Below are 13,909 nucleotides of genomic sequence, written 5' to 3' on the forward strand. Positions count from 1 at the left end.
CAAGAGATGAAAGTAAAGATGAGGAGGGTCTTGACCCAAGATATGGCGAGGGCAATCACTTTTGTATACAAGAAAGGTGAGGTCTTTGTCAATCCCTTGAAAGTCCTAGTGTTCCCTTCCTTCCATATCACCCAAATCATAGCCAAAATGGCCACACATCATAGTACCTTACCTTTTCCCGGCCATGGAATAGCAAGTCAAGACTCTGTAAGTCGGTCAAATATATAGGTAATACGTAGGACATGCCTAATCTCCTTAGAACACGACTCCATATCTCCCTTGCCTCGTGCAATGGATAAAATTGTGGTCCACCGTCTCCCCAGGTTCCATGTATAATGCACAATGATCAATGAGGATCACCTCAAAGTTTTTGAGGTGATATTATGTGAGGATCTTAATGCATAGGCTGCTCAGCTAAACGCACAGATCCTTGGAGGGAGCGGGTATACTCCATATACTGGCTATACATGAAATTGGGATACAAGGCATAATGCGGTAGTAAAAAGATTTCATGTCGAAAATGCCAGAGCTCAAGATCCAAACCCTTTTGTCCTCTCCTAGCTTCCTTATATAGCAAGACTCCAATAACAGGGCAACCCTTCGTGTCTCCCTTTCAAAGAAGTTATGTCTAGATTATATTTTCCACGACATCCTTCCCTCTACCCATTCATAGCAATCTAGAACAATCGTTTCCTTGTCAACAGCCACCATATACATTAATGCCAAAACAATTTCCACTACAAGGTGTAGATTTACACCATTTATCATGCCAGAAGCTTACTCTATCACCCTTATAGACTCTATATCCGCCCCCCTATCGAAATTGAACTCTTATCTCAAAATTTCTCTCGAGAATGGTCCTAGTTAGAGTTGAATTAGACATCTTAATAAAGGTCATAGTAAGAGTACTAGTAGGATTTATCTTAGATGGAATTGGAGTGTCCTAATAGATTAGAGCTAAGTTAATCTGATTTTTAGTGAGTTCTTGGTATATTCAAGTTTTATTATTTCTTACAAAGACAAATTTTACTATTTTAGGAAAGTTATTATTTTTAGTAAGTGCTCGTATCCAAATAAGATTGCGTTTGGAGTCTTGGTTGGATTGGGAGTCTATTTAAAGCTTGTACATGGATTGTACTGGACTTTTTTTATATTGTTATCAGTTAAATTTCATTTTCGGAGGGAATTTTGGTTCTCTTCTCTCCGTGGATTCAAGGATTCTTTTCCAAGTTTGAAGACAGTGATCTTCACTTTCATTTCTACTATGTTCGTCGTGCCAGGGCCATAGCCCAAATATCTTTAAAGAAGGCGGCCTAGTGCATGAGGCGCCCCGCCATTGCGGGGTCTGGAGAGGGCTAGATGTACACAGCCTTACCCCTGCTTTGCAAAGAGGCTGTTTCCATGACTAAAACCCATGACCACCAGGTCACAATGGAGCAGCCTTACACTAGCCATACCCCAAATATCTCAATGACTATCATATTATCCGACTGCTCAATCAAAAGAGCATTTTTTTATTGAAATTTGATTTATACTCCTTTTTTTGCAATCTCCACTTAGAATCCTCGTAAACCATACATAGGAAGTCATTACTCATGATTATCTTATAGTACAATTTTGTGGTTTGTGTTATTCAAATGGGGCCCATCAAATTAGCAATTTTCATTTTTTTTTCCTCGTGTGATACTTGTATCAGACCTGTACGTGAGTGTTTACTAGGGGCTATAGGCATTGTTTTGAGCGAAAGAAATGTACAGTGGTAATCTCTCTCAAATAACTATTTGGGGTTTTTGCAATAGAAGTCTCCTACCTTTCCTTATTTGCAAAAAACAATCTTCTAGTTTGTGATACTAGTTTGCCAATTTATAAATATTTGGGGGTTCTGCTCTGTTCGGTTGCCTGAAGTTGGCTAGGAGATTTCAAAGGGAAGAAGACAAGCATAGAAGATGGGGAGAAGAATAGTGGAAGATTGATGGGTAGATCTTCGGAAGATCATCGGCGTTCCAAACGCCGATGATCTCCCACATTTGAGCCGCCGATGGTCTCCCACATATGAGCAACCAAAATAGGGGAGTTATCACATTTGTGAGAATTTTGAAAATCTAGTCTTACCCATCGATTTGTGAGCAAATTACCCATGATAGATTCTTTTACTCATGACAGAGTCTATAATATGAGGAATGCGAGATTCAAAGGCGCCCTTCAAAAATGGGGACAAAGGGCGGCCCTAATGGTCAAATGGCATTAAATGCAATTTATGGCACATAAAATTGAGATCTTAACTGTCTTTGATGCCATTTGATTAATAGGGCTGCCCGTTGCCCCCATTTTTGCCAGGGCGCCTGTGAATCTAGATTCCTCCTTTAACATATGCTAAAGCATCCTTCTTTCCTTCGTCAATTCATTTTCTTTCCATGGTAAATTTTAGTGTAAAACCTTTTTCGTGAAAATTTTTTACTACAATATTTTCTATGATGGATTTTTTACAACCCATGCATACGCATTGCACGGGTGAGGCGGCTTTTACAGTCGGCCCCACTCCTTCTAAGCGTGAAAGAGTTTAAAATAATGGGCCCCACCTTATTCATGGGCTTGGGAGGGGATCGTAGGACCCACCCCATAAAAGACATGAGGTAAAATTTCATCCCATCAAAACATGAAATAAATTTTTGGGCCCCACCTGATGCATAGGTTGGAGTGGAGTTGGTGGGCCATATCAAAACATACTATAAATTGGGGGAGTTTTGAAACTGTAGTCTAAATTAAAGCTGGTGAAACTGTGATCACAATAGCTATGGTTTTTCGATCGGTGAATTGGACGAAAATCTCTTGGTAGGCCATGAGATGGAAACCTGATCGAGATATCATGCTTCACAATTGGTTGAAGAAGCTACATATACAAGCACACATGTGGGGGAAATCGAGAAAAGTTGTAAGATGGATAGCAAGATAAGAAGGTTCAATGTCGATGTGGAAAGGCCGAACACTTTTGCTCGAAATTGTGTGGCTTCAAAATGAGCATCATACAAGGTAGCTCCCAATTTTCTAATACAGCAGTTCGATTTATAATTTATCATTCATGAGTGTTGATAAATGTTGTTAGATATAGAAAACACTTGAAACATTTGATCGGCTCAATCCCAACTTACCTACCAAAAAACATCAAACAATTGCTTTTGCATTTGGTGATACATTGCTTAACACTATATTTTGAAGATCCTCAACAAAATAATGCGCGGGAAATGACACTTAATGTTGGATATATGTTCAAATATAAGCCCATAGATAATGGACTAGGTGTTTGGGCCCATATGGGCTGAAGCCCATAACTTCTTATTCTCTTATCCTTATCCCTTCAATATTTATACTTTGTATAAATAGGGGCTGGAGGCAACGTGTTAGCATTCCACTTAGATGCAACCCACGTAATGCTTCAAGCAACCAAGTTCCACCGACTCTCTATTTTTTCTACTCTCTGCCTCTAACAATCTTGAAGCAATTAGGCGTGATTGGTTTTACTAAGGTCCTAGTGCATCATCAGTGGTCCTTGTGATTTTGAGAGAGGAAGATCTACAAGATCAAAAAGAAAACATCTGTTGCTCTCTTGAAGATTAAAGTGGGTTTCTTCTTCACCAAGTTTTGGGTGTGGAGGTAAAGCCTCTTTCAGATTTCTTCTTCCTTGCGGGTTTCTCGCCCACTTGCAGCTCTCTCAATTGGGTGTGGGTTTCTGCGTGACAGAACTCATTTGAAAGCCTAAAATTTCGTTTTTGTTGGTGGATTTCCTCTCCCACAGAAGTTTTGGGATTTTTGAAACTCTCGATTTCTCGATCAATTTGGTAGATTTTTTGTGAAAATCGAACCCCTTTTTTGGGTCGTTTTGGTGGCTGCAATCCATCTTGTAGGCACGCTCTGTTCCATCTTTGTTGGCCGAACCCTCTTGTGGCTGATTCTTGTGTTTTTTGAATGTGGGTTTCTCTTCTCCCAATTTGGCCGTGGGTTGTGGCTGTTTATTGTGGCTGGCTCTCGGGTTAGCAAACGTTTTTCGCGTTTGGTTTCGCAGTTCGGTTCGATCCTCGCGATTCGGCTTTCGCGATTTGGTTCTTCAGCTCAGGTGCACTCTTTCCAATTTATTTTATTTTTGTAATTATAAAATGGAAAAGACTGCTATTCCCTTTGAGATTGTCAAACTTCAATCGTTTGGCGGATCTGAGTTCAATTCCTGGAAGCGAAAGACTCAGTTCGGTTTGAAATATGTAAATGTTTTCTATACTGTTCTGAGTACCTTTGCTGATACGGGAGAAGATGCTGATGAATCTCAATGAAAAAATGATGAGGATTTCTGCAAAGACTTCTTGTTAAATTGTTTATCAGATCGTCTTGCAGAAACCTACAGCAAATTTGGCACTGCTAAAGAAATCTGGGATCATTTAGATGCTCAATTCAAGAAAGAGGAAGAATTGTCCAAGACTCACCTTGTGGACAAATTCATGGATTTCAAGTTCCAAGAGAACCTGGAAATCACTCCTCAAGTATCTAATTTAGAAATTTTGATATCTAAATTGGCCAATGAGAACATTCCTTTACCTGATGCTTTTCTGGTGGGTGCAATTATATACAAGTTACCATCTGCATGGCACTCTTTCAAAATAGAAATGTACAGAAAGAAAGTGCAAGTGGGACTGGATGATCTCAAACGATTCATTCGAATCGAAGATGAGAATAAAGCTAGGAATAACTTGGAAATTGTTAGACAGCAACAATCAGCTGCTAACACTGTGATATATCCCAAGAAATTTTCTAAGTCATCCAAGTCAACCAAAAGTGATACCCCTATGTTGGAGGCCAAAAAGCCTATCTTTAAGAAGAAGAAGGGCAAGTGCCACAACTGTGGGAAGTGGGGTCACTTTGCTGCAGATTGTAGGCAACCTAAAAAGGTTTAATCTGACACACCACAGAAGCAAGCTACTATGATGGTAGATAAGGCTGAGCCTAAAAGTTTTGTTGCCATGTTGGACAAAGGGAAGGCCAGTACTTCTTCTGAGTGGTGGTTAGATACATGTGCTACTTGTCATGTTTGCAACTCAAAGAAACTTCTCACTGATATTACCCAAGTAAAGGAGACTGTTACAGTGGCTAGTGGAGCAGATGTAGAGGTCACTCACACTGGTACTGCGAACATGGCCCTTTCTTCAGGTAAAATACTAACTTTAAAAGCTGTTAAAGTAGTTCCTACTATTCAAAAGAATTTGATTTCCATTGGTTTGCTTGACAATGCTGGCATGTGTACATCCTTCTTGGGTGGTAGAGTAACTTTAACAGTTAACTCTTATTATTTTGGATGTGCTTTCTTGATAGATGGTATGCATAGATTGAGTTTAGCAAATGAGACTGTTAGTCAAGTGTGTTCACCTTTGATTGCTCCTAAGTTGTTACATAACAGACTCGAACATGTGAACTATAAGAAAATGGTCCAACTTGCTAAACCTTATGGTATACCTTTAGATATGTCAAATGATTTTGACAAGTGTGAGGTTTGTGCTCAAACTAAGATCACTAGAAAACATTTTCGTCAGGTTTCTAGGAGCACACAACTTCTTGAATTGATACATTCTGACCTCTGTGACTTTAAAAGTTTTACTACTAGAGGTGGTCGGAAGTATTTGATCACATTTATAGACGATATGTCAAGATATTGTCATATTTATTTGTTAAAATCAAATGATGAAGCTTTTGCTAAGTTTAAAGTTTTCAAGAATCGAGTTGAATTGCAACTGAACCTGAAAATTAAGAGAGTTAGGAGTGATAGAGGAGGAGAATACACTTCGACAGAGTTCTCTCAGGGCATAATACTTGAAACTACTGCTCCTTACTCGCCTCAATCTAATGGTGTAGCTGAGCGTAAGAAGATGACGTTAACAGAAATGTTAAACTCCATGTTATTGACAGCCGGCATGCCTAATTGCTATTGAGGAGAAGCAGCTTTGACTGCAAATCACATCCTGAATAAATTGTCACACTCAAAATGTTCCTCCACTCCTTATGAGTTATGGCATGGACATCCTTGTAGATATGATACTCTTAAGACTTGGGGTTGTATTGCTTATGTAAGGATACCAGATCCTAGGAGACATAAAGTGAGATCTAAAACAAACACTTGTGTTTATCTAGGAGGTGCAGAAGATAGTGCTGCTGATCGGTTTTTGGATCTATCAACCAATATGGTTATAGAATCTCGAGATGCAGTTTTCTTTGAGAATAAATTTCTCAGAGATCAGGGTTTGACCATACCAGGCGATATAGAGATGGTTACAGAATTGTCGGTTGAGTCTGAACCAGTTACTTCTGACACTTGTCCCAAATTGATATCTGAGTCAGTTCCTGTAAGAGTTTCTACAAGAGATAGAGTACCCAAAAATTTTGGTGAGGACCTACCATTTGGAGAATGATCCATCATCTTGTAAGGAAGCGATGAGATCTATGGACTCTTTGTTGTGGGCAGAAGCCATTGATGATGAAATGAGCTCTCTGTTACAAAATCTAACTTGGCAGCTAGTCGATTTGCCAAAAGGGGCCACGACTGTGGGCTGTAGATGGATATTGAAGAAGAAACTTAATCCTGACGGATCTATAGCTCGATATAAAGCACGTTTAGTAGCTAAGGGCTATACTCAAGTGAGTGGGATAGACTACTTTGATGTCTACTCACCGGTCTGTCATTTGGCTACAATAAGAATTCTTCTTGCTTTGACATCTATTGAGCATTTTGTTGTGCATCAAATGGATGTAAAGACAACTTTTCTCAATGGAGAACTGTCGGAGGAAATCTACATGAATCAACCTGAAGGGTTTGTCATGAAAGGTTTTGAGAATAAAGTTTGTAAATTAAACAAATCTTTATATGGTCTTAAACAAGCACCTAAATTGTGGTATCAGAAATTTGACAAAGTAGTAAAGAGCCTTGGGTTTCTGTCAAGTGACTCAGATAAATGCCTTTATTATCGTTTTGTGTCGAATAAGGTTGCAATTATTTGCTTGTATGTAGATGACATGTTGATTCTTGGTTCCGATCTCTCTGTAGTGAGTGACGTGAAACTAACCTTGGGTAAAGAATTCGACATGAAAGACCTGGGTGTTGTTAACACCATTCTTGGTATGAAAGTAAGTTTTGAGAGGCAAGGAATTTCCCTTAGCCAGGCCCATTATATTGAAAAATTACTTTCTATATGGGGATGCAGTGAGTGCAAACCGATTGAGACACCATTTGATTATACCAAGAAGCTGATCTCTAATGAAGGAGACAGTGTGAATCAGTTAGATTATTCTAGACTGATTGGTAGTCTCATGTATGCTATGAGTTGCACTACGCCAGACATAGCCTTTATAGTTGGCATGCTGAGTCGTTTTACTAGTAATCATGGCCATGAGCATTGGGATGCCCTTATGAGGCTGATGAGATACCTTAAGGGTATTCAAAATTATGCTCTTTGTTATGGTGGCCATCCTCCTATTTTGGAAGGATATTCTGATGCATCATGGAGATCAGAATTAAGAGACAGTAAGTCTACCAGTGGTTATATATTTACCTTGGGTGGAGCTGTTGTTGCGTGGAAGTCAAAGAGACAGACTTGCATTGCCTTGTCGTCTATGGAATCAGAACTTTATGCTCTAGCCTCAGCTGCAGATGAAGCAGAGTGGATAAAGAATCTGATTATGGACATTCCACTTACTAGATTAAGGATTCATTCCTTAAGTGTCTTCTGTGATAATCAAGCTACAATTACGATTGTGAAGAACTCACTCTTTAATGGTAAGAGGAGACACTTAGGCTGAAACATGCCATGCTGAATTATCTCATTGAACACGGAATTATCACTTTGATTGATGTGAGATCGAAAGATAATATGGCCGATGCTCTCACAAAAGGATTGAATGCTCTCACAAAAGGATTGAATAAAGCTCGAACATTCAAAATTGTAAAGGAAATGGGATTAAAATCTGTAAAGATAGAGGAAAATTAAGTTAAAGCCTTTATAGAAAAGACTTAACTTATATTATCCAGATTATGGACTTAATCTACATTCTCCATGTTAATTTGAATTTTTCGAATATTCCTTGTATGGCCCTAGATAAGCACTTGATATGTTTTCTTTATATTTAAAGTTGTTGTATATCATTCCACACTTGATGATATACCCTCTTTTGAGATAGGTTGTACATTCCACATTTGATGATACAATTTAACTCAAACTTGGTTAGCCTCTTTGGGAAGGGTTGAACATTCCACACTTGATGATTCAACTTGACTCAAATATGGATAAGATGACTTAACATTTTATGAAAACATGAAATTGTTGTTTGCAAAAGAAACCAGCTTTTTGGTCTTGTTCTTTATTGAAATTTGAAAATTATATTGAATGGTTCTTTGCAAAACAAGCTATTTTGGTCTTGTTCTTTATTGAAACTTGACAATGATGCTTATGGTGAGAGTGATACTGATACTTTTTCAGCCATTCATGTGTGTAATTTATATTTTACACAAATGGTTGGATTCATTCTCATGAAATCCATATTGTGGTAATTCACAGGGATTGGCGAAAAAGGAGGAGCGCATCTTGATTTTGACTTTGATGAAGATGACTTACTTGATGAGTAAATCTTCTAAAGTTGTAAAGACTGAGTGCCTTAGAGTTCACTTATATGTGAAACTTTATTTTGGATCTTGATGAGAATCATACCCCACGAATGAATTTTTCTGAGATCAGTGAGGTTCATGTATATATGAAACTTCATTTTGGTTGAGTTTATTGTATATAAAACTCTTATTTGTTCATAAAATTATTTGTGTTTTTTCAGTTGGATTACAGATCTTCTATGATAATGTGATGTAGATAGTTCAATATATTGTTTGAACATCACACTTTCTATTTATGGATCGTGCTATATGTAGAACATAAGGAGGAGATTGTTGGATATATGTTCAAATATAAGCCCATAGATAATGGACCAGGTGTTTGGGCCCATATGGGCTGAAGCCCATAACTTCTTATTCTCTTATCCTTATCCCTTCAATATTTATACTTTGTATAAATAGGGGCTGGAGGCAACGTGTTAGCATTCCACTTAGATGCAACCCACGTAATGCTTCAAGCAACCAAGTTCCACCGACTCTCTTTTCTACTCTCTGCCTCTAACACTTAAAACATTTGATCGGTTCAATCCCAACTTACCTACCAAAAACATCGAACAATTGCTTTTGCATTTAGTGATATATTGCTTAACACTATATTTTGAAGATCCTCAACAAAACAATGCACGGGAAATGACACTCAAAACATTTGATTGGTTCAATCCCAACCTGCTTACCAAAACATTCGAACATTCGCTTTTGCATTTGGTGATATATTGCTTAACACTCTATTTTGAAGATCCTCAACAAAACAATGTGTAGGAGATGACCATTGTGTCACAACCAATGGACCTCGATATATTATAGATATGAAACAATGCAGCGGCACACAATAACTTGGAAGAGTGATCAGAGACTGCCATCAATCCAATATAAAGGGTTCTAAAGCATGAAGACCTATGATTTGTTTTTGACAGGTAAGCTGAGGTTTGGTGTAAACCTCTACCGGTTTATTTAAATGAGAAAGATGAAACAGTCAGAATAAAAACTCTAACCCTATCTCAAGAATAGGGATACAAACTATAAGACAACAACATGACCTATTATTAGAAGCAAAATCTAAGGAAAGGGAGGTACAAAGAATCTCGGAAAATTCTAATAACCACGAGCGTCTATCATCATCTGAATGGATTTCCTAGTTCTCTGGCTCTTCCACAAATTCTGATGGTTTTTTCTACTTACCTCCTACCATGCTTCATTTCTATGGGGCTTCTTTTGTGGTGAGGTTCTATCTTGGGTACACTTGTGCATCAATGCTTTCTAGCTGACCATCAGTTACATCATCTACTTCCTCAAGCATTGAGAGGTGGTTCTGGAGCATGAGTTATGTATCTTCATCATGAGAATTTCCAACCCTGTTGCTGTTCTTCTGGCCTGGCTCAATGATGGATGTGACCCCTGGTTTTGACGCATTATTGTCCCTGTGATCTATCAATAACTGGTCTCTAATTTCACATTTATCGTGTGATCTTATCAGCTACCCATGAACAGAAACAAGTTCTTTTAGCCATATGAGCTATCTTCACTGGATTCAGGCAGCACTGTAGCACAACAAAACAATTCCCAGTCCTTAAGAAGAAGATAGCTTCAGTCTGAATTCCTATTTCAGATAAGAGATGGAATGCTCACACTCCAGAGGGAGTCCACACATACAAGTTAGAGCTTCCAGTGCACAAAACAAGACGGGGCATGTTGGGTCCCAGGAAGCTGCACGAATTGGCTCCATCAGTTAAAGCGAGCGAGGTGGTTCCTTCCTAAAGAAAACCAAAGTTCCAGTCCAAGAAGGAAAAAGCGAGATCACATATCAGCCAAATGTCAATCCTTCATTAGTTGACACAGCGGATCAAACAAGAATCGTACCCAAAGCGTAAGTTCCGAAGATTGTCCTAGAATCCACTGGGAAGAAAGGAAGAAAAAGACCCTAGAATCCAATAGGAGAGAGAGAAGCTCTTGCTTTATTCAATATTCCATTGTTTCTCAAAACTGCAGTTTACAATGTGTCACACAAAAGAAATGCAATCCCTAACTTGGTAACTTCTCTTAAAAGAAAGCCTTAAAATCAATCTACAAAAAAAACACCTATAATTAGAAGGGTAATCCTACTACACTTATTTTAATAAAATAAAATAAGTAATAGAAACCTAAAGATCCTACCCACTTTATAACTTCTACCAAGACTCCCTAGCAAAAAAAAAGGAGAAACTAATTAAATACTAAAAATTCTAACTTAGTGTCCTACGTCACGGATGCACATAGATATTAAGAAGCAACTGAAAGATACCTATCAAAATATCCATATATTGTATGGAAAATGCTAAAGAGATGAGCTGTTAGGCTTTTTATTGGGCTCCTCTTGTTCCATATGTGTGACCGGATGGATCTGTTGATTCGACCGAAGACCAGTCCCACATCATTAGCACGAAGGAGCAGCCAGGATTCTGGGAAAAAAAATATGGGCAGCATAATATCTTTTAGAATTAACTGTATGCTGCTTCTTCTTCTTTTTTTTCTAGAGGATATAAAAGAGATTAATCTATGTATAGTTTGAGAAAATATTTGCTCTAGCTGTTATCATAATTACAAAATCCTTACATGCAGCTCTGCCATAAACAAATCTTCATCCCAACTCAAGTTCAATGCAAACCGGCCTGTCAGCTTCATATGTCACATGATATCCACAACGGTTCATCAAACCGGCCTGTCAGCTTCTCACCAGTCTCTAAAGATAGAGAACCAAAATCGACCTCTTCAGCAGAGTGCCACGCTGGCGTTCCATTCTCATAAGCATTCCACGTCAGCCTCTGCAACTCACTCCCGTCCAACCTGGCAACAAACAGATCGCCATACGGCTGAAATTGATTGGGCAAGGAAACGGGCTCCGCAGAAACTCCACCCAGATTTGCCGCGAAAAGGAGCCAAGTGGAATCCGGACTGAAGCACACGTGGTTGATCCTCTCCCTATCCACGTCAGCAGATCCTTCTGGCCCCGCCACGTGTACCCGACGGAGTCCCGTTCCGTCCGGACGGATAAGATAGATGCTGAACGCAACGACGTTATCAGGATTATGTCTATTTGATGAAAACGCGATGAGTTTTCCGTCAGGAGACCAGCTAGGCATCGTGTCGATCCAAGGACCGACCGTTAACTGACGAATCCCACCGTTAAATTCTCCGTTAACGGCGTCTATGATGTAGAGGTTCTTATGCCCGTTCCGGCCGGAACGGAATACCAGATATTTTCCATCCGGAGAGCAAGACGGGAATGCGTTGTTAGCGGTATCTTCTTTCGTCAGGATCTTCACATCTGCCGGGATCTCTTCACGATCGTCCAGATCGGCCGGATTAAAGGAGATCCGCGCGATCTGAACCGTTGAATGAGCAGATTCAAAGATCGGCCCCACTGACGTGTAGATAACTCCCTTCTCGGTCGGACTCCACGCCGTATAAAACGCGGTACGATCTTTTACAACCGTCCATCTCTTCGAACCATCTGATTTCACGATCCGTACGCCGTGACACGTGTCAAAATCTCTGTTGAATGCGATCAGCTTCCCGTCGGGAGAGAAAGTAGGGAAATTTCCGTTGAGACGAAGCATCCTCAGTTCTTTGATCGGAGACTCGACCGGGTCGAGATGCGGAATCGTCAACTCGCTGATCACTGAGTCGCCTCGGAATCTGTGGTAGCCGAGGAATCCCGATTCGGGAGAAAAGAACGGATTGTAGTGATGAAAATTAGGGTTTAGAGTCTCTGTTACCTTGTAAAAGGATTCGGATTTCAGATCGAAGATCTCAACGTGCCGGAACTTCGTCCCCGGTCGCCGCGTAGCAACGGCAATCCGATTCCCATCGTGAGATGCGGCCGGAGTAAAGGCGTGAAGTCCGGGCGGGGTAATCCGGCGAGGCTCCACCGATCCGCCGGAATTCTCAAGGTTTTCCGTCAAATCTGCTCGGAAAATACTCCACCAGCCATCTTCAGCTTTCCGATGAAAGAAAACGATGGAATCTCCGGACCAGGTAGGCCATCCCCCGCGCTTGCGAAGCATCATTCGCGTATTCGGATCTTCCGATCTGAATATGACAATATCAGTATCCAGCTCGTGAAAATCTCCGGTCCATGGACGGGATCCGTACGAGGCAACGGCAACGAATTTCCCGCTCCGCGAAAGAGCCGGGCTGTAATCGACGATCCCGTATGGTGTTAGGCGTTTGATTTCGGGCTCCTGGATCCGGGTCGAATAAACCGCGGACCAGCTTTTGAGCTGTTTATCGGCCGGTTCGCGAGCCGATACAAAGTACATAAAACCATTTTTAACGACCGGACGGTCTTGAAAGAGGGCTTCTGATATTGCCGAGAGTTTCTCCGGGTGAGAATTCTTCGCTCGGTTGAGGTAAATCCGAGCGGCACCGGTTCTCTCTGACACGTATGCGAGGGTTTCGTTTTCATCGATGAAATTGCCGTTGAAGTTAACGGATTTGCCGTCCGTTAGACGGTGTTCCGTCCAATTAATGACGCCGTCAAGGATGGACGGGAGAGAGACGGAGAAAATATCGAATCCGTACTGCGTTCTACCCACTGTTGAGAAGGCGATGGTTCCTTTGGGAGGCATTTTTTTTCCGTCGGGAGACCTTGGTCGGGTTGGGTTTTTTAGGTAGTAAAATGTTGAGGTGTCAATGGATCCGGACAATCCGAAGGGGATATAAGCATGCCAAGAGGGTCTATGGGCATATTTTGGATTCCCAATCATATGATCCGAAAATTTTGGATAGGATCCGGGCATGCTGCGAAAGTCCTTAGGGACAGTCAAGATCAGAAATCATCTTACAGAAATACCCTCAAAATCATTACAACGTCAATGTTAAGTGGGGGTATTCTCGTCAAAATAGTCATATTCTTTTAGTAGTTACCGGTTTCCATCTTTATTGAACGAACATCTCATCTTCCTATCGGTAACCATAACCCATATACTCCATTGACAATAATTAATGTTCTATCCCTTGTCATTGCTCTCACTCTCGCCATCGCAGCACCCTTGCCTTCCCAGCATCCGAGCAGTATGCACGGAAAACTCCTGCTAAGTTTTTGGTTTCTATTATCTTCTTAGAGTACTGGATAGTGGATACATATTTTTCCCTGTTTTTAGTCATTTCTTTGAAGTCGATCACTCATTTTCATTATGGTGGACTGACATTCTAATTCTTTTTTAAAAAAATTAGTTGTGTACT

At 40.3% G+C, this 13,909-nt stretch overlaps 1 protein-coding gene across 2 annotated transcripts; it reads right to left on the reverse strand.

The window, feature by feature from the left end:
- Positions 1–9,711: 9,711 nt before the first annotated feature.
- Positions 9,712–13,430, reverse strand: LOC143877268 (tolB protein-like protein). 2 transcript variants are annotated; one of them, XM_077379231.1, is made up of 3 exons: positions 11,279–13,430; positions 10,968–11,124; positions 9,712–10,669 (listed from the first exon to the last, which is right to left on the reverse strand). In XM_077379231.1, exon 1 carries the CDS (start codon positions 13,291–13,293, stop codon positions 11,344–11,346), a length of 1,950 nt encoding a protein of 649 aa, XP_077235346.1. In that variant the 5' UTR covers positions 13,294–13,430; the 3' UTR covers positions 9,712–10,669; positions 10,968–11,124; positions 11,279–11,343. The 2 variants fall into 2 exon arrangements, with proteins under 2 accessions (XP_077235346.1, XP_077235345.1); XM_077379230.1 differs by having other exon boundaries at positions 9,712–11,124.
- Between the last annotated feature and the right edge of the window lie 479 nt (positions 13,431–13,909).

Source organism: Tasmannia lanceolata, unplaced genomic scaffold (assembly GCF_043159265.1).
Source record: "Tasmannia lanceolata isolate RefF3 unplaced genomic scaffold, GAP_Taslan_0.1 ptg000005l, whole genome shotgun sequence".
NCBI classification, from domain to species: domain Eukaryota; kingdom Viridiplantae; phylum Streptophyta; class Magnoliopsida; order Canellales; family Winteraceae; genus Tasmannia; species Tasmannia lanceolata.

Bases quoted from the DNA above. Each gene is read 5' to 3' on its own strand.
- LOC143877268 (XM_077379231.1), bottom strand. From the start codon at position 13,293: ATGCCTCCCAAAGGAACCATCGCCTTCTCAACAGTGGGTAGAACGCAG.